At 40.5% G+C, this 21,371-nt stretch overlaps 1 protein-coding gene across 4 annotated transcripts in view; it reads right to left on the bottom strand.

Annotated features, from left to right (window-relative positions):
• Epsti1 (epithelial stromal interaction 1) overlaps positions 1 to 21,371 on the bottom strand; it is a 98,265-nt gene that overhangs the window by 28,628 nt on the left and 48,266 nt on the right. For 2 of the 4 annotated variants that reach the window (XR_013109251.1, XM_034498217.2), the window contains exon 7: positions 11,310 to 11,403. Coding sequence is in view for 3 of the 4 variants with exons in the window: in XM_034498217.2 (XP_034354108.1) it covers positions 11,310 to 11,403 (94 nt within the window). In the remaining variant the exon portion in view is untranslated. Of the gene's footprint in view, positions 1 to 1,035; positions 1,117 to 2,910; positions 2,944 to 11,309; positions 11,404 to 21,371 lie in introns of all 4 variants that reach the window. The other 2 variants (XM_034498220.2, XM_076930691.1) reach the window with 2 other exon arrangements.

A 21,371-nucleotide genomic window follows, 5' to 3' on the forward strand; every position in this document is an offset into this window, starting at 1 on the left:
ACCTCCAAGAACAATGGGGCGCAGGGAATATTAGATAAAATACAGAGAGACAAAAAGAAAATTTACCTGGAAGATAATTAATTAGAAAAACAGACTATTTCAAAGCGATAAACAATCTACACTGAACGGCAAACTCTGCCTTAGCATCACTGAGCAAATCTACAGCCTATGCTCACGGCAAACGCCAGTCACAGTCAAGGGAAAGTGGAACTCCCTGCACACTGTGACGAGTTAGGATTAAACCCTTGGCCTGGCATGGTCTCTCCATTTTCTGGCACATGGCCCATACATAATGAACTGAAATCCTGGAGATGAGCTGAGGATGTAGAAGAAAAATAAGCACTCAACACAGGGACCACACGGCAGGTCTCACAGCTTTGCATCTGTTTTTCTACAGCACTGAGTGCTACACTGTCCTCGACGTCTACACAATTAAAAGCACAACACCTGGCTTCTCTGTCTCCTTTTAATTGTCTATATGCTCCACTGTCTGAGCCTGCTTATCAAAAGCAGGTTGGACCATCAGATTGTTTTAGTTGTCAGACTACAGATTTTAAATTGTGACATTCCACCGTTAGGAAGTTAGGAGGTTTTGCACCTTCACCCCCACCTCCACTGCTTTCTATTACTCAAAGTGTGCAGAATGCTTCACACATACAGACAGACTTTTAGACCACTTTCATAATGCCTGCTTCATTCAAAGCATTGGAATCTTCTCGGGATGCCATCTGTAACTTCATAGATCCTTGGTTACTATGCGAGGTTGGTTGTGTTTTGTGTTCCTGTGTGTGTTATCGTCTTCTTTGTGAACTGCCATCACCAACTGTGGGTCATGATTGGGCTACATACATAAAAGTTATGGCTGGAAGGAGCCACCTCCATAGAAGACACCCAGAATTCATCCTTCGTTTGTAAAGCGCTGTCAGGTTTTCCACTTTTAAATTTTTAAGAATCAAAACATTTCTGTTCACCAAGCCTTTAAAAGCACATGGTACTTAAAGCAATTTGCAATAGCAAGGAAGGCCCCGTAAATACCTTCTGATGTCCGTCCCTTGTCTTTTGCAGTTTTTGGTTGTGTTCCTTCTGTGGAGAATCCTTGTGTGCTTGGCTACCAGCCTGTAAATGTACACGTGGGAAAGCATCACCCTCAGTGTATTAATCTCCCTACCAAGGGACTTCTGTTAATAACTCAGCCTCCATGTGGCACATACACTAAGTTTTCCATATACACTTGCTTACTGAGTGATTTATGCACACATCTGAAGACATCCCCTGGGATCTATAAAAAGAAGGCTAGTGTAAGCACAATCATCCAGCACATTTTAAAGGATGATTTAAATGTTTGTTTAATTAAGCTGTAAAAAAATTTTTTCCTCGGAGATAACCAACATAATTCATCCCTTCTAGTGGAAAGCTGACGATGTTTTTAAGATTGTTCCAAGCGATTGATTGGTCCCTCTCACAGACAAGTGGGAATGGCACTGGCTTTAGAATCACTGTCACGGCCACTGCTCATTAGTGGTATCCTATTAAACTCTGTCAACTGGTGATTGATAACAATTGCAATTCCAAAGATGTACTTCTTTCCAAGCCTTTATCTGTCCCCAAAACACAATTCTATTCCCAAGAAGAGGAAATGAAAAGCCCGTTCTGGAGCACAGGAGCCTTGGAAGAGGCAGATCCTTCAACTGGATGCCTTGCAGTCTTTCTGACTCACCATCAGAGCCCTGGCCTAGTAGCCAACTATTGTGAAATGTATGAGATTTCAAGTAGTAATGGTCCCTGACTTATAGATAACTTGTGATAGTTTTCACCCCCAGCTTTATGGTTGTACAGAAGTGATGTGCATGCAGTGGAACTGAGTCCCGATCCCCTCCCAGGCTAGTGATATGTAGTAACACATTACCTCTGGATGCTTGGCAGTGGAAGCAAGCCACAGATCCCATCAGCCATGCAATCAAGAAGATGAACAACTGACACTGTCATGTTGCTAAGCTAGGCTGTTCGCTGGGCTACATATATGAAATACATTCTGATTTGTAATATTTTCAAATTACAATGGGTTTATCTGGGTGTAGCCCCATCGTGAGACCAGATTCTCTGTATTTTATTCATGTGTCACATAGTTTTTCTACTTCACACTGACCTTGTGGCTTCAGCCTCCTAAGGGCAAGAAACACAGTCTGATAATCTAATGCTCCAGAAACTCTACTCCTGGGAGCAGCGTGTGGGAAAGCCACACATTCTCGGCCTCATTCTCTGGACTAATAATCCAGAGAGCCCATGTAGGCTGCCTCCCCCTGGTCCTTTACTATAAATTTTCTCAAGTACTTCTTAGATCATTCCCCAATTCTTTTAACTATAAAAATCTATCTACCACTGAACAGCAAGAACCTCTCTTCAGGGAAGGAGAAGAAGCTTTCAGAATCACATCAGGCAGAAGTACCAGTGAGACTAGTGAAGCTTTGTGTGTTCAGAAATCCCTCATATGCCCAAAGCCTACTGTATCACATAAGCAATCTGCACACCACGGGCTTTCTCTTATCTATATTCCCAAACAACAGAGTTGTGAGAAGCCACAGCAGGTGGGTAGCAGCTCTCTCATGCCCCTTCCATTTACATTAGAGAAAGCCAATCTTAGTCACAAATATTCTACATCAGATCCAGGGAGCAAAGAAAAATGTAGGTAAATATTGTGGTTTGAACAAAGAACATGAATTCTACTTGAGTACTTTCTCTATAAATGTATCACATTACTCTGTATCGGGATATGAATCTTATTTTTCAGTTGCAACATGAGATACAACATAGGAAGTACCATATAAAAGCCTACAAGAACCCGGCAGTCACATGGTAGGTACCTAAGCTATGGAAAGCTCAAAGTTACCTGCAATCCTAACTTATGCTTACCCAGCTGGGATCTCTAAGCAAGACTGGAAGTTTCTGTTTAAAAAAAAAATACAGAAGAAAATATATTTTATTTTTTACTTTTTGCTTAGTTCTTAATATTAGCCAAGTCTAAATCACTGCATTCACATAATTTTGTAGAATTAAATAATCACTTGATATAATAATAGACTAAAGTTTTGTCATCAAAGCAAAACACAACTTTATCCCTGATAAGCTATACTTACATTTGTTTGTAAACAATGCCTGAGCCTCCTGTGTGTGAGTATTATGTCAAATGAGATCCCAGATTTTAGTAACTATTGTGATAACCTTTCTTCATACTATGTGAAGATATGTCTCTGTATTTTTCAATTGCTAATACTGTACTGGCAAAGAACTAAGTGCCAGCAGGATTTTGATATTGTCATTTCTATGACCCTTCACCGAGTTTTCTATTTTGTAAAAACATTTGTCCTTCCTTAGCTGCCTAAAGACAATCTAGAAATAGATCAGAGGTGACCTCACAGCTGATTGGTTGGGAAAAAAGAACTGACAGCCAATAGCTGGACAGGAAGTAGGGGGCAGAACTTCTGGTCATAGGAGAGATGCCTAGAGCAAAGCAGACATGGGGAATGGACACGGAGGCAACAGACATGGAGAGCAAAGGAATAGAAAGGTATAGAGTTTGCCGTGTGGTTGGTGGATCCTAGACTATATGAGCTACCTGGAAGACTGCCCATGCAAAAGGCCTAAGCTTTCAACTTTGCAGAAGATTCTGTATCTTATTTATACTGATGACGCGTCCAAGAAAGTCCCACTATAAACAACATTATGCCGAAGTTGACACATGAGACAATCATTACAGCACCAGTGCGTGATAACTGTCATGACAAATGAAGGCTGGTAAGGACAGCCTTTAATAAACAGGGTCAAAGACACCTTCTCCAAGTAGGTGGCGCTAAGCTGTACTGCAGAGTGAATAGGAAACAGATAAAGAGAAGAAAATAGCATCGCATGAACAAATGACAAACCACATTGTTTTAGCCAGGATCCAAATCTAAATGGAATGTCTTCATTAAAGCCCTGCCCTTCAAGGTTCAGAGATCTATGGGGAAATGGAGACAGAGAGATCGTAAGAGCCAGAAGTGGTAGATGACTGCGAGGAAACAGTGTCTGCCAGACACAGCAGAGCTAAACTCACAGAGACCGCGGCAGCACATGAAAGACTTGCACAGGTTCAACCCAGACAAAATCCTAGCACAGCGAAGGGGAAATAGGACCTGGGTCCCACCCCTGCCCAAAAAGCCATTTGCAATGGACACCTGCTGTGTGGGATTTTTTTTTAAAGTATTTGTTTTGTTTTTGACATTTTTGTTTCTTTTTGGCAAACTTTTTAAGAAAAAAGTGATACAAGAAAAGAATGAACCAAAACCAGTAGCTGGCAAGGGCCAGAAGACAGGGCAGGGTAGACCACTTACTTTCCTCTTTGCTATGCAAAGTATCTGACAAAATGCAGGCTAAAGGAAGAAGGGTTTATTCTGGCTCACAGTTTACAGGACCCACTCCTCCATAGTGAGAAGAGCACAGTGGCCTGAGCAGGAGCCCACAGTCACAATGCAGCCACTGTCAGGAAGAACAGAGTGCACAGAGAATGGGGCCAGGCTACAAAACTACAAGGCCCACCCCCAGCTATCCACTTCTGTCAGCAAAGCTCTACCTTCCAAAGCAGTGGTTTTCACCCTACCTAATGCTGTGACCTTTCAATATAGTTCATTATGTTGTGGTGATCCCCAGCCATAAAATTATTTGGTTGCTGCTTTATAACTGTAATTTTACTACTGTTATGGATTTGAAATGAAATATCTGATATGCAGGATATATCTGATATGTGACCCCTGTGACGGGGTTGGTCCACCCCCAAAGGGGTCCTGACCCACAGGTTGAGAACTGCTGTTCTAAAGTTCCCATGAACTTTTTAAACACCATCAGCAGCTGGGGATCAAGTGTTCAAATACATGAGCCTATGGGAGACACTTTGCATTCAAAACACACACACAAACACACAAACACACAAACACACACACACATACACACACACATACACACACACACACACACATACACACACACACACATACACACACACACACACACAAACCAAAACCCTGAGCATTTTATTTTCCTTCTTCAGAGCTGCACAAGGGCATAAGAAATGAATGTACCAGCTACTTGGGAAGCCAGATGGGTCATAGGAAGATGAAAGAAAGGAATTATTAAAAAGTCTAAATAGATGCTGTTTACCTCATGTGCCTACTCTCGCCCTGAAAATCCAAGTTCTAATTCTCTCAATGCTAATGGGAAACCCAAAGTGTATTCTCTTGGTAGGGGGATGGAAGCAGGTTTACCGCATGCAGAAGGCAGCAATGGAGAACAGCCTGGCTGAAACTGCTACATAAAATCCTGCACCCTGGTGCCTTCAGTGGAGTTCACACCTGCCTCTTGCACTGTTGCTACCCAGAGGAAAGAGAGGCTGTATTCTTTTGAAAGCATCACAGACAGAAAATGAAGATTTCTCTTTCCCACGAAAACTGTTAAGTCAGTAAAACACTTAGTGGTTAGAGTCAAGAAGACGTGTCAGCAGACAGGAGTTAAAAGTACCTGACAATATATTCGAGGAGGAAAGGAAAAAAAAGCGGTCAAAATAAAAATAAAAAAAAAAAAAAAAAAAAAAAATCCAGGTAGCCTGGGATTAGGGGAATAGGAATTCTATAAGGAGAAAATGAAGGGAAATGAATGAAAAAAGATAACACTACAAAGTCATCTAGAGCTAGAAATGAGTTTCCAAATTGAAAATGAATAATAAAAGCCCTCATACTCAGTCACACCATTATAGAATATCGGGAGAGGAAAGGAGGGTGTTAAATTATTCCCCAGGGAAAGGAGCTTTTGAAAGCTCCCCATAAGAACTGAAATTCAGACGCCCTGGGACTCCTAGGGAGAAGATACTAAAAGTGAAAGAACAGGACCATCAAAAGTTAGCAGCAGACCTTCTTACAGTTTGCAACAGCCTCCAGTCAAGCCGCAGGCGCAGGAGGAGGGACTAATAAAGACTAGCTTGGTCACAAGAGAACCTGAACACATTTGCCTTCTCTGAATCTTTTTCGGGACTCTATTAGATAAGATGTTACATTAAAACAAAGAAGCAAAGCATAAAACCACAGCCAAGGAGAAACAGAGACCAGAGGATAAGAAAGCAATAAAGGAAGGCAATTCCCAAGACATCCTCAGAGCATCCTTCTCAACCTCTGCTGCAATTCACAGCTACCTCGGGTGCTTTAAAAAACCCTCAGGTCCTGGTTACATTGTAGCTGCATCTCTGGGGGTGTGATCTAGGCATGAACAAGTTTTAAAGGTCTCTAGATTGGTTCCCTGGGCAGAGGAGGCTCTGACCCATTGGGGTAAAGGAAAGTTCCAGAAATACCCCTGTGCTGAGGACCAGAAGAACAAGCTGCATTCAGAGCTGCAGTGAAATGAGATCTGAACTGATAAGCTAGCTGACAGTCACAAACTGGAAAATGCGTGGAAACCTTAATCAAGAAGCACTGGGCAGAATGGTGAATGATAGTTTCATTTGAACAGTTGATTAAGAATGCAAAAATAAAATAGGCTCTATTCAAATGTCTACAAGTTGCAAGAGACAGAAAATGTAACTAGAATATACTATCTAGCCGTGGTGGGGGTGGGGGAAAAACACTCAGATAGGTCGTAATGCTGGGAAACCTGAGAAACGGGTGGTATTGAGAAAGTAACATGAATAAGCAGCAAGGATTGAAAGTCATCAAGAGATAGCAATATGTACATGTTAACAGATATTACCAAAAATCCAAAAGGTACAAAATGGCCTCCCAGAGATAGTTCCACCCCCATTTCTAAACTACGTTAATATCACTACCTATGACAAAAGGCACAGCAAAAATGGGGGATCTTGAGATGGGAGACTAGTTTGTATTAACTCAGTAAACCCAAGGGTCTGCAGAATGGGACAAGAAGGGCAGGGCAGGGAGAAAGAAGAATAGAGATCAGGTTGATGAAGCATGGGAGAGGCAGCCAATGAATGCCTAGACTCACAAGAGGTCATGAAAGGCAGGGCACAGATGCTCGCAGTCTCCACAAAATGAACCAGTCCTATAGACTTTTAGCACCTTTAGACTCATTTTGGGTTTCTGGCCCTCAGATATGTAAAAGAAAAATTGAATTTGCTTCCATGGAGACATCTTCAGTGCAGTCCTTCCCAGCCTTGGCTGTACTTCCTAGCTACCCACTGTTAATCTACAGCGGTTTGTTACAGCTACAACAGAAAACACAAGGCCTTTGTGGTGTTTGGATTCAAACAGGATGAAACAGAGTGGAGAGAGTGAAGACATATGAGCATCGTGTGATGACTTAAAGGAAGGAACACATATCCCATGGATAAGAAATACAAACAAATCACGTGGAGTGTGTAGAGTATGCTGAGGGAGTAGATAACCACAGAGCAGCGTCCCTCCAACATAAACATGCATATGGCTATAAAATTTAAAATGTATTTGGAAATATCCATTGCTAATAGCTCAGAAAGATTTCTATCCCCACCTTAACCCCAACACATATTTACTAGAGAGAGAGTGACACCATCTATGTGTAAGTGAATTCTGTACATTCCTTTTGGTCTAGAGTCCTAAAGCTCAAAAGGGTTTATTCTAACACACAAAGAAATTTTCTTGCAGCCTTTTATATCTGTAGTATTTATAAAATCCCTATCTTCCAACGGTGGATAGATGTTCAAATTAGAAAAATGTCTAAGAACTCATGGGGAGATAACCCATGCCAGGAATTTGGTGGACAAAGCAGCTTTTCCCATTTATGTAGAGTACCTCTGTTAGATATAGATATAGATATATAGATATAGATATAGATGCTTATATAATACATATTTGTATAAATATACATACATACATACATACATACATACATACATGCTTATTGGAGGGTTATAAGATACCATCCCTAGCGAAGGAGCTATTGGCAGTTGATACCTGGCTAGGGAGGAAGAGTCATGTCTCCTAGGGAGTGGGATCTCTGGTAGGTGGCCCATGCCCAAAAGTATGAGCAACAGTTACTAAACTCAACTGGGCAATGTGCAGAGAGTGAGAGACTTTGGGGCACTCCATCCTACATGGGATGTCCTCATCAAAGCCCTCCCCTCTCTGTGGATCTATGTGAAAGAGGAAATGGAATATTTCAAGAGCCAGAGGTGGTGGATGACTCGAAGGAAACAGTACCCAACAGACACAGCAGGACTGACGCACTCACAAACTCAGAGACTGGGACAAGAATACACAGGACCTGTAAAACTTTCTCCCAGACAGAGAAAGGGAAGTGGACACCAAGTCCCAGCTCTAAGAAGCTATTTGCAGTTAATTAATCTTCTAGGAGAGTAGAGCCACACTCCAGATCCTTCCCAGAAGCAGTGAGACAATGTTAAAACAATTCTATCATTTCTGGTTTGTCTTTTGTCTTGTTTAATTTTATTATTTTTGTCTTACTGAATTTGGTTTTTCTTTTTTTTTTTTTTTTTTTTTTTTTTTAGTTTGTTTTGACTTTTTCTTTGTTTTTGGAGAGAGAAAGAACATGAAATTAAGTGTGGGGGAGGTAGTAGGGAGAATGTGGGAGGGATTAGGGAAGGGGAAAGAATATAAAAGAATATAAAAGAATGTAAAAATATATGTAAATTTTAGTTAAAAATCAATAAAAAAGGAAAAAGACCTGAGGGTTTTTTTTTTTTTTTTTTACAAAAATTGCTTTGAAGAGCATATTAAAATTATGAAGTGGAAAAAACACAATTTAAGTCCTTACAGCTCCCAATACATATGAAGATGGAAGGGACAGATCATTCACATTCTGGACATTGACTGGTTATCCTCTCTACAAGGAACAAATGTTTCTCACAGAAATGCAATGCACACACTTGACTTCCCTAAAGCACTGGAAATGGCTTTACAAAGCCTTCCCAGAATCCTATGCATATGATTAGATAGACAGAGAGAAGTACACTGCGGTAAGAACTCAGTTAAGTATATCGAACATTGACAGCTTATTAATAGCTTTGTGTCAAAATGGAGTATCTCATGCATGCAGCTCCTGAGGAACCATGCGGAGGCTCATCCTGCTCCATATTTCCTATTGATAGCTGGAGGATGCTATGATGTCTGCACTAATCAATCCACTGAAGATGCAGCTCTGGGAGACATGGCTGATGCCTTCTAGATGACAATATTAAGGATTCAGGATGGTCTTGTGAAATCAAGGAAATGAGTTGAAATCAACGGAGCCAGCAGACACAGTCCTGGTGCATGTTTCAAATTACAGGATTCAGAAGCTCCCAACTAGAAAGGGAGACTCGGTGGGAATCAGAACCCTAAACGCTCCAGCTCCCATCTGTCCTCTTGTTCCCACACAGCCACGGGGGGATATCCAGACTTTCTTAGGACTTGCCCTCCACACATAATTTAAGTCCGTGACATGCAGTTTCTCAGTTCTCCCTCTCAGGGTCCTGCAGCCATGGGGGTGAGATGACAGATCTTGGGTGGCACAAATTATAGAGCTCACACTGACAAGTTTAGAGTATGCAATGCCACATCAGAAACAGGGAAAAAATAAAACAGAATGCTTACAAGGATGGAAGCAAGATTAGTCCTTCTCTTCTAAGAGGGGCAATCATGTTTCTCCCAGTTAACAAGCAATAACCAAATCTGGCCATCTTTACCTTCTAAACATCTTTCAACCCCCCACCATCACATCTAGTCTCTCTTGTTAAATTCAACACTCAGTGCCTAGACAGGGTCTTAAGGAGTCTCTGCTCTCAATTTTTTGGCTTTATCCTTTATTCCACTGTCTGTGTGGTCCCAGGAAAATACAAGAGATACTGACTCCTCCTTTCACAGCATTTTAGGCCCAGGAACCCCCAAAGTTTGCCAATTCGACACACAGATGTTCTTAGTTGCTCTTCTACCAGAAGTGCCACCAGCTTCCTATTGGGGACATTTCTGTGTGTCCCATTGTCTAGGTCAGCACTTCTGAACCTATGGGTCATGGCCTTTTAACAGGGTCAACCAAGACCTTCAGAAAACACAGATATTTACATTATCATTCATAATAGTAGCAAAATTACAGTTATGAAATAGCAATAAAAATAATTTTATGATTGGGGGTCATCACAACATGAGGAACTGCATTAAAGGGTTGCAGAATTAGGAAAGTTGAGAACCACTGATCTAGGGGATGCTACTGGAATTTTGGGGCCAGAAATGCTACACAAACTGGACAATAATCGGCCCCACCCAGTTTGCCAATCAACGAAAGCTCCTCATGGTTCCAGCTTAGTTCTTGAGCCTTCTGGCTTATTTCTCCCTTCAATCTGTGGAAGGAATTTTCTTCTACACCAGCCATATTTTTTCCTTGCCTTTATACCTTGTGGTGATGAATTCTAACACCTAGAATGGCTCTCACCATTTTACTAACACATTTTGTCACCTGCAGCCCGATGTTCTCTACCAGGAAGAGCTGCCCACAGCCTGGTTTACACACTTCTCTCTAAAAGAGCATCAGCCCTTGCTAGTGGTGCTTTCTAAGTGATGGTTTCGCTCTCTTATTTGGGGTCACTCAGAGGAGAAAGTGAACTAGACCTTTAGCATTTTGGTGAAGTAAAGGAATCAATATCTGCATAACAATATACCTGATTGCCTAAGTTTACCCAGTCTGATTTGCTATTGCCAAACCATGGAATCAACAATCACCTGTGAGTGGATGAAGGATAAAGAAGATACGGTGAGAATACTATGTCAGAGTATCTTTCACTGTAAAGAACAAAACTGTGTTGTTTTCAGGACAATGAACTGAATGAAAAAATTATAGTGCCAAGCAAAATAAGCCAGACTCAGCTAAACAAATGTCAAATGTTTATTCTCACACAAAGAATCAAGATGAGAAAAATTAAAACATGAAAATGACAGGACTATTTGGGGAAAGGAAAAGGACCAAGAAGACCTGACAGAGAGGGCTTGGGGCTAAGGGCAGAAGGGGTTAAATAATAAAAGTGTCTTATATCCTCATGTAAGAATATTAGAAGGAAACACATTATTCTGTACAAGAGATTTGGGGGAGGTATCGGTGGATGGCTGGGTAAGATTACAGACTTTTTCAGATGCCCATGTTGTGAACAAATGCAAGCATTACTTCACACATTGAGGAGCAGTTGCTGAGGGCGGGGCAGAGTTTCCTATGATTCTGTGCTGTATCTGTCACTTTTCATACTTAATCTTCAGTCCTTAAACATCTCTTCCAAAGGTGCCAGACAGCACCCTACAGAAGTTTCCACTCACCCATCTTGAGGACTGGGCAGCAGGAGGAGCAATTTGATAGGCACTTCTGTTTCTTCGCTCTGTGTCCAGTCTGCCCAAGAACTCAGCGGTTTTGCTACCAGGAAAACAAATAGGTGTTAGTGCTCAAAAAAAAAAAAAAAAAAAAAAAAAAAGAAAAGAAAAGAAAAGAAATAGCACTGTTTACTGTGCCTTTGGATACCAGCCTGGACTTCCATGGCATGATGACTAAAAATATCTTAGGGAGAGCAAAAGGTTAAAGGTCAAGATGTAGTAGAAAATCAAAATTAAATGGTTTTGCAGGAATGCATCTTGAAGATCATGTTTTTTAAAAATATAAAATTGGCTTTGTGAAACATGAGCCTGTTGGTTCATATTTTGCACTTTGTCTTATGGACAGAGACAAATCCTCCCTGCGACTCTACGGGATGCGGCTTGATTCCCTCTGTATATATCTCAAGTTTGACATCAAGTTCCATATAGACCTGAGGAACACTAATCCGTGACAACATCTCACTTCGTCTCAGATTTACATTAAGCCCCGAGCCCTCCATGGGTCTTCCTTTCGTCATCTCATCTCCCACACAGCTCTGACTACTCATAGGGCACACAGCCCATCAGCCAGCAGTTCTCTCCCACTTATGGACCGGGAACCCTTCATAACTCTGAAACAGAAATAGGCCCTTTATCCAGACACAAAAATACAGCCCACAACACACACACACACACACACACACACACACACACACACACACACACATACACACACACACACACATCTTTCTGCTTGGCCATAGAAAATGGCTCAGTCAACAGAATGCTTACTTTATAAGCATGAGGACTTGGGGTCCAAACCCCAAGACCCACATAAAATGTTGGGCATGGCAATACACACCTGTAGTCCCAGTGCTGGCAACACAGAAACAGGAGACTCCCTGGCGCTTGTTGACCAGCCAGTTTAGAAGATCAGGGAGTTCCAGATCCACTAAGACATTCTAGCTCAAAACATATGGTGCCAGCTGGGCTCAACGGCCCACACTGCTAATCCCAGTACCCTGAAGACAAAGTTAGGAGGATCTCTGTGAGTTGGTGATTCAGCCTGGTCTACACAGCAAGTTCCAGGCCACATAGGGCTGCATAGTGAGACTCTGTATTATTAAATTAATTAATTGACTAATTAAGGTAAAGAAGCTATAGAATAAAATGCTCAAAAGTGACCTCTGACCTCTACGTGCATGTATACAGGCCTACACACACACACACACACACACACACACACACACACACACACACACATTAACATACAAGTGTGTATAGCACACACCCAATTATACACAGTACTATTGACTCACATTTCTGGTGTTTCCTTTTAGCTTTGAAAAGTTGGCCTTGACATGTACTAGACAGGTAACAGGGCCTTTGTTTTTTGTTTTTGTTTTTTTTTTTTTCCTTAATCCAAATCACCAATCAGTTTTCCTCTCACTTACGTCAAGCACAGAGCACTGGAGTTACGTCCTCCTCCTCACTTCAAGTTCTGCTTCATTCTGCCAACTTTGGTTAACTTCGTTTTTCCTCTCCCTTTTTGGTATCTGAAATTTTTACTTCTTGGTTCACATTTCTAGAAGCCAGACTCACACTGCTCCAGTCTCCTGTGGCCTGCTCCCATTTTTCCTTCTACTCTTCCATCTACCATAGCTGTAGGTCTAATGCTAAAATTAGATCATCCAGAACATAGGACATGGGCATCAAAGGAAACACGGGGGTCTGATAAGAGCCAGTGGCATCCAGTTGCGTGTGCAGGGGAAAACAATTCAAGGAATCTGAAATGGAACAAATATGGCAACCTAACATTGTGATGAAGTTTCTTGGGTAGAAGACAGCACTTGAGCTAAGAAAGAAATTCACTAAAAGTGAAACAATGTTCACAACCCCGAGAAGCATGGGACCTCAGCAATCACACAAGGTGTCCACCAGTCTCCTAGGATTACTTACCTTGCCCAGAATAGACAGAAACTAATGATGTCACACAATCTGATGATTTTGAAATCATAACGTAAAATAGGAGACAGTCCTACCACATAGGTATACTGCACTTAACATTCTTCCTGGTGATGATTTATGTCACTCTAGTGACTATCAGAGTATGACATACAAATGTTAAATTGTAGTTTTAAGTAGTTGTAATTATGAAGCTATCCTCATTGAAAACTGTAAATGATGAATAACCTTCCCAGTGGTGTTTGTGCTGTTGGGAGGGGGCAGTTTTATCTTATCTTACTTTCTTTAAGCTAACACACAGACTCAGGTAGCCGAAGGGTCCAGACAGAATATGTATATGAATAAAGAAAACAGATTAGGCTTAGCAATAAGTAATATCTTCCAATCAGAGCAAAGACTAGAGGAACACCAACCATGTTGGGGCTTTTTGACAAACTTGAAAGTTATTTCCCATGCAAGGTAGGCAGCTGTTAGTCAGCTACAGAGCAGCGTTGCCAATGGGTAACAAGCCAGCAATTCCAGATGGCCCAGGTTTTACTATGAAAACCAAAGTGCTGCAATGTTTAATGGGAAATAATTTGGCAATTAATTTTAAAACTTTTAAAACTTTGCAGGCTTATACCACTGGCCCCGAGCAAACTATGAAATAAACAAAGCAAAATCCTCTGTAAGCCAGATGTGGTCCCAAGGGTTCTTTGTCATGATTAAACCATTGTTCCTGCCAGACCATGCTTGTGTTACTGACAAAACACTCATTTTACAACTATAGATTCTTTTTCTTTAGGTTAAAAATGGGAACAAGAACAACCAAGGCATGGCTTCTCTACTGCTTCATATCTGCCAGCTAGAAGACATCACACCGTATTTCATTTTTATGCCAAATACTAAGACACATCATTTTTATTTACACTTACGGCTCTGTGTATTTGTGTTAATACACGGAAAGCAAATACTACATATAAAATGAAAAGGAAAACCACAGAAAATATTTATAACCAAAGAAACATAATAAAAGGGCTACTGTGCAAAATTCGTGAAGAACACTGATAAATCAAATTTCAAAAAGACAAAGAACCCAGCCTACAAGTGGGCAAGAGATAGAAATACATGCTTCATTGAAGAAGAAACACAATAACACAAATGGTTACGATGGCTTCAGTCTTTATAACATCACAGTGTCAAGGCCTGCATGGAGATCCTTACATTTATAAACTCCATGACAACCTTGCAAAGGCGTCAACATCTTCAATTCACAGGAGTAACTAGCTCAAGGCCATACAATTAGCAAATATCAGAACTAGGACTCAGACCCAGACACTCCAACTTCAGAGGCCATACTTTCAGCCAGGACCCTCAGCTGCTCCTCAGGAGGAACACCCATGTGCAGAGATGCTCTATCTCAGTAACAATTGAAAATAGGAAAATTCAAACAAGTCACAACCACACATGAGCCAAAAAGTACTTTTTAAGTACAGAAAATTGCCCCTTGCTAAGGAGAATATTTCATAGAATTTCTCTTATGAGTTGCTGATGGGAGAGCAAATTGGTCACCTGGGAGAAAGAATTTTGACAGCTGGTGGAGCTGAATACATGTACATTGTCTAGATGTTTGTAATAATGGGACTCTTGATACCTAAGGAAAACTGGGAAAGGACACAGAATCTAGCACCATTGTAAGTGTCCCAGATAAGGAAGGAAGAGACAGAAAAGGAGACAAACAGAGGGAGGGAGAACAGGAGGGGAAGGAAATGGTTCATTGCCATCATGAAACCATACGAGTAGGTCTCACATCTGTGAATGATCTGATGCTCTCACCCAGACCTAAGGGTTATTGTGGAGTGACCCAGTCCTATGAAGACTTGTTCTGCTGCCAAACAGCTGCATCTGATTCTTGCAAAGTAACCTACAAATTACCCACACTACCCCCTAACTCGGCAAATGACTCCTATTCTTTTAGCAGTCACAAATTCTTCCTCATGTTGAGATGTCACTCCTGCCCTGACGATTTACCAAGACATCCAGTCATAAAAGGCCCCTGTCACCTTCTGCCACCTTCTGTCTTCTGTCTATTTAGATACTTTCCAAAATTACTTAACCAGAGTTCAAATCCTACACGAGGCTCTGTCAAATGCCACCTCACCACACACACACACACACACACACACACACACACACACAGAGAGAGAGAGAGAGAGAGAGAGAGAGAGAGAGAGAGAGAGAGAGAGAGAGAGAGAGAGAGAGAGAGAGAGAGAGAGAGAGAGAGAGAGAGAGAAAGAGAGAGAGAGATACTCCACTATTCTCTATAGAGTTCATTTTGCTTCAACAATAAACACAATTTGTTCCCCTATAGGTGTCTCTCTAGTGGTTAGAGAGAAAAGATAAGATTTCTACAGGGAAGAATTAGAGAATGATAGCATCACAGCAGTCTCTATAGTACTTCATTTCCTTTTAAAATTAACATGGCATAAGCAGTGTATCATAGAGAACAGGCGTAAGCACCTTGGTTACACTGAGCTGGGAAAGCCCAAGCAAGCTCCATTGTCCTAAGCTTCCTTAGGACAAAAGCTTTCCAAATGCCTGTAGTAAATCCTACATGTGAGGGGCTGTAAAACTGAGACTCACCAGTGGAGTGTCTTAGAAATCACTGGGCCCAGGCCTTTGACTTTCCAGCATGTCTGGAATGGAATCCAGAAATCTGTTTCTTAAAAGCACCCACGGTGATCTTGAGAGCTACCACATTACTACAGATGGGTATTTAATATACATAATTATCTTAGATCCATATGATTCTGACTTATGAATAATTCATGTTATAGAGCACAGTTGGAAATAAAACTTCAGTGTATCTCAGAAACTCTGTGTAAATGCTAACAGGACATTCTGCCTCTTCCTTCCAATCACTTCGAACACCTAACTTTGGTTCTGGGAAGTGTGGGTGAGTGAGTAGTCACTTTTTCATTCACATGAGCAACATATACATCCTTAGTCTCTGCTATGAACGTCCTGAGTCTCTGCTATGAACTTTGGGGGCATTATTTTGCACCGTCCAATTTCCTACAACTGGTGTAAACAAAAGACAGTCACACATCTATTGGCACTAACAGAGCCTGTGTAATAAGAATCCAGGAGAAACTGGCCTGTAATAGACATATAATACCATTTACAAGATCAGAAGGAACTGATCTAGTAATGTTGGGAGAAATAAATTTTGCTAAATCAATCATGTGTTTAAAATAATGATTTCCACATATTTAACAGTTTCTAATGCTTTAATTTTTCATCACAAAAGTAATACATGGGTATAATATGAATCATTAAAAAGGAATAGGAAATAGAAAGTTTATATAATAATATAATGATGTCCTAGGTAATACTCCTTTCAATATGAATTGTTTCATACGTATCTTTATAGGCAATTTCCAATTATTGGTAAATATTTGTTTAGGAAGATACAGAAGTAAGGTGTGGTTTACTTCAGGGGATAGTAATTAGGAGGGAGCAGAAAGGCCAGAGCTTCTTAAATGAGTTTCCTTGGGCCTTGGAGATAAAAGAGATAACATTTCCTTGGTCCCATGCAGCTGTATCTGAGCTCTGGGCTGAAAAAATAAAATAAAATAAAATAGCCAAGACCAGATGGCTTGGCAAGCCTGAAGTGGCTCCTTTATGGATACTCACACGGATTCTAGTATCCTTTCCTCTTGTTTGACTGTGGCACTCAAGGTAGGCTTGGAAGATGCTTGTCAAGCAGGGTAGAGGCTCCATTTGCCTGAGTTTCTCACTGCCAGAGGGCAAAAGTTAACCTTGGGAGTCACGTACTAGACCTTATCACTTTATCCAGAAGACATATTCTTCTTGATTATTGATTTGAGCTTCTTTTTCACTTGAGCTTTTTTTTTTCTCTAAACAGAGATTATTTCCCCCTAAGTGGAATACTATGATCTTCTGTTTTACTCTGACTTTTCTTAATTAAGATCATCCTTCAAATTCCATTCATATTAATTCTTGCATGTCTAACTTAATCCTTTACCAGTTAAATACAGTTTTACCACATTCTTACTGATGAATTCTATTCTACTGTTGAAGGTTGTTCTAGTGAGCATCAGACTTTATATATCTATGTACATATAATACTATACTAAGGTGTGTAACTAGAAATCACTATCTAGTATATGCTCATATAGATATCCATATTTAAACCATGCTTAATGATATCAAGGTGCTAGATACAAAATATATGTATTGAAACTAGCAATTTGGAACCACAACCTCCTTCAATTGAGTATCAATCCTACTGTCTTGTATATTCTATTGATCTCAGGCACCTTCAAATAACCTAGACTTACCCATTGATAAAATTAAGACCATAAACTTTCCCCAAAGGCCTGTGAGTTAGAAGTTATTAGATGATATTACTGGCAGGTAGTGGAATCTTTTAGAAGAGATATCTAAAGGGAGGTCTTTAGGTCTTTGTTGTGCCCTTGAAGGGGATCATGGGACCACAGTCTTTTCTTCTACCTTCTCTTGCTTGGCCAGAAGGTAAATAGTTTTCCTCTACCATGTACTTCTATCAGGATGTGATACATTGGCACAAGCCCAAAACAACAGAACCAATTGACCATAGACTGTACCCTCAAAAACTGTAAGGCAAAAGAATATATATATATATATATATATATATATATATATATATAATTTTAGTATCTAAATTATTTTATTATGACAATGAAAAAATAATAGACCCCCTCACCGATTACCACTCCATCTTTCAATCCTATACTGCTCTGCTCTGGATATCTGTTCCTTCTCTGGGCAGCCTTTTAGAACTTTCTGCCATGAAAACTAAGATCCCCAAAAACTAAAATCTAACAACTTTATAGCTGTAACATTGTATCAGAATCTCTTCCTCAAGAGCAATACACCTTCATTAGGCCTCCACACACGCTCACGGACAGACACCACACACATACCATATAGAAACATTTTTAAAATCTTTCACAAATATAAAATCAGTACTAGGTAAATTCCAAAGTAAAAAATAAAGTTTTCCTTACATGCCACACATGTGGATGTTAATACACTCAGTGAGAAAAAGTTGGGGATTAACAGGATATTCATAGAATATTATAATATTGCAATGAAGACATAAAACAGTTACAAATGGCAACAGCACCTTCACAGTACAGACTACTTTAACTAAACAGCCAAAGTAACATCACACGTGTAAAGGACATAAGGACATGTACCTTCTAATAGGATGCACCAACAGTGTGTGGTATCAGTCTATAGTATTGCTTATTAAAATGTATATCTTTAGTCTAATAGTGAGAAGTGTCAGACAGATCCAACTGGAAGACTGTTCAAATAATAAAACATCATAGATAGGAGAAAACTAAGGAGTCATGGCGAATAGATGTTTTTATAATCTTAAATCAGACCCTGAAATAGAAAAGAGACTTGGAAGAAAGACTGCAAATTTCCAACAATGTGTTTTACATACATAGTACTATACCAATGCTAATTGCCTGATGTTGATAATTATACTACAGTTACATAGGCTATTAAATTCTCTTAGGTAAAGGTGTCAATGGCAATTATACTATTTTTATATCTTGTCTTTAAGGTAAAATGATTTCAAAATAAAAAGGGAGGAAGGTCTTCTTTTAATGTATTACTTGAAATTTAACTGTACTTGAAAAAGTGCTTCCCCTGCACCTGTGAATTAGTTACTGTCTTTGTCATTGTTCAGTTTCTGGGAAGAGACACCATGACCAAGACAGCTCTTTAAAAAGAAAACATTTAATTGGAGGGGGCACTTGTGTATGGTTTCAGAAATTCAGTCCATTATCATAAACCAGGGAGCATAGCGGCATACATGCCAGAATAGTAGTTCGTAGATATATCCTGATCAATTGGGGGTGGGGGAGAGAGGGGACTTGGAACTGGCTTTGGAAGCCTCAAAGCCCACCCCTCAGTGAAACACTTCCTCCAACAAGGCAACAACTCCTAATCCTGTAATCCTGTCAGAAAGTTCCACAACCTGCTATCTAACAAGTCAAATCTATGAGTCCATGGCGGCTATTCTTATTCGAACCACCACATTCCATTCCTGGCCCCCCATAGACCTGTAACCATATATTAATGCAAAAAATGCACTCAACCCAACTTCAAAAGTCCCCACAATCTGCAGTTTCAATATTGTCTAAGTGTCCAAAGTTCAAAGTCTCTTCTGAGACTGAAGGCAATCTCTTTTAACTGTAAACCCTATTAAAAAAATCAAAAACCAAAAATATCAAACTTCACACTTCCAGCAAACAAAAGCACAGACTATGCATTACCATTCCAAAAGGGAGAATAGGAGCATAGTGAGGAAATACTGGAGCAAAGCAAGACCAAAAACCAGCTAAGCAAACTCTAAACTCTGCTTCTCCATGTCTGATGTCAGTGTTCTTCAGATCTCCAACTCCTTTCAGCTTTGCTAACCACAACGGACTGCATCTCTCCATGGAATGTATTCCGTGATTCTGGCATTTCCAACATTTTGGGATCTCCAGACTTCATCTTCTTAGTTTCATGAAATGGCCTCTCTAGGTCTCCTTGCAGAGGCACCTCTGACACACATTTGGCCTCAGAGGCTTTCCTTAGCTCCAGAGGGAAATTACACAGCCCCTTTCTCGTATCTTTGACTCTAAAGCCAGAACCATGTGGCCAGAGCTGCCAAGGTCTGCTGCTTGATGGTGCTGGTACTTGGGCCATGTTTCAATTACACTTGCATGAACTTTCTGTGGCTGGTGTTTTCCTTCTAATATGTAAGATTCTTTAAAATTCCCTTTCAGAAGTTAGAAGCTGAGCTGGGTAGGGTCTTTTCCTGAGGTTACCACTCCCTTTATTTCGTTTAGCACCCAGATTTTCTTTAAACTTTGTATCCCCTTGAAAGACTGAACTTAGCTCCATCACACTTCCCAGTCCTCCTTTTCTCCTCTAACTGTACATTTTTGTAGTGATCCTTGTCCAGCTTGGTCCTTTCTGTTATAGATCTGCATGAGAGCGATCACTAATAACCATGGGACACAGTCAATCTCAGGCTGTCTTGAAATCTCTGGTACACCTTTAATTCCAAATGCCTCAATTTAGTCTAAGACAAAATTTTAGAATAACAGCAAAATGCAGCCAAATTCTTTGCCAAAATATCACAGGAATGGTTTAAAGCACCCACCTGTTTTCCTAATCTGAAGTACCAAGTACACAGTCTGCCAACAAGCAGCATGGTCAGGCCGGTCACAGCAGGACACTGTTTCCTATTACCAACTTCTTTCTTAATCACTCTTGGATTGCTGTAAACAGACACCATGACCAAGGCAACTCTTATAAAAGAAGTGTGCAACTGGGGTGGAGTTACAGTTTCAGAGTTTAGTCCATTGCCATTGTTGTAACAAAATAAAGAGCAAAAGCAACTGAAGCAAGGAAGTCTCTATTTTGACTCACAGTTCGAAGATATCATCCACCATGGCTGGGAAGTCATGGTGGCAGGACCTTGACACAGCTGGTGGCTAACACTGCGTCCGTGTTCAGTAGGCAGAGAAGAAGAGATAACGTTTTCCCATCGTTATGAAGCAGTGGGACTTCCAGCCGATGCAATGGTGCTGCCCGTGTCAACTAACCTAATCTAGATGATCTCTTACCCATATGCCTAGAGGTTTCTTCTTATTAAGTCTAGATTCTAACAGGTTGACAATATTAACCATTGTACCCCTTATGTACCATTTCTTATGTGCATGTCCCTCAGTGCCTGAAAGTGGGCCAGCATCCTCTTTGCCCCCATCCTGTTGGTAGACCACTGCATCTGCCTGACTATTTAGAAAAAAATCTCTTCCATAATACTTGTAACAACTAGAATATAGCATCCTCTTTTCCAGTCAGCTTTCTTATCTATCATTTCTCATTTGCAGAAGACTTCATCCTTCCTCCCTGCAGTGGCTAATCTCAATAGTCAACTTAATGAGATCTAGAATTACCTAGGAGACAAGCTACTGGGCATGTCTGTGAAACATTATCTTGATTGCATTGACC

This window comes from Arvicanthis niloticus, chromosome 3 (genome assembly GCF_011762505.2).
Source record: "Arvicanthis niloticus isolate mArvNil1 chromosome 3, mArvNil1.pat.X, whole genome shotgun sequence".
Taxonomy (NCBI): domain Eukaryota; kingdom Metazoa; phylum Chordata; class Mammalia; order Rodentia; family Muridae; genus Arvicanthis; species Arvicanthis niloticus.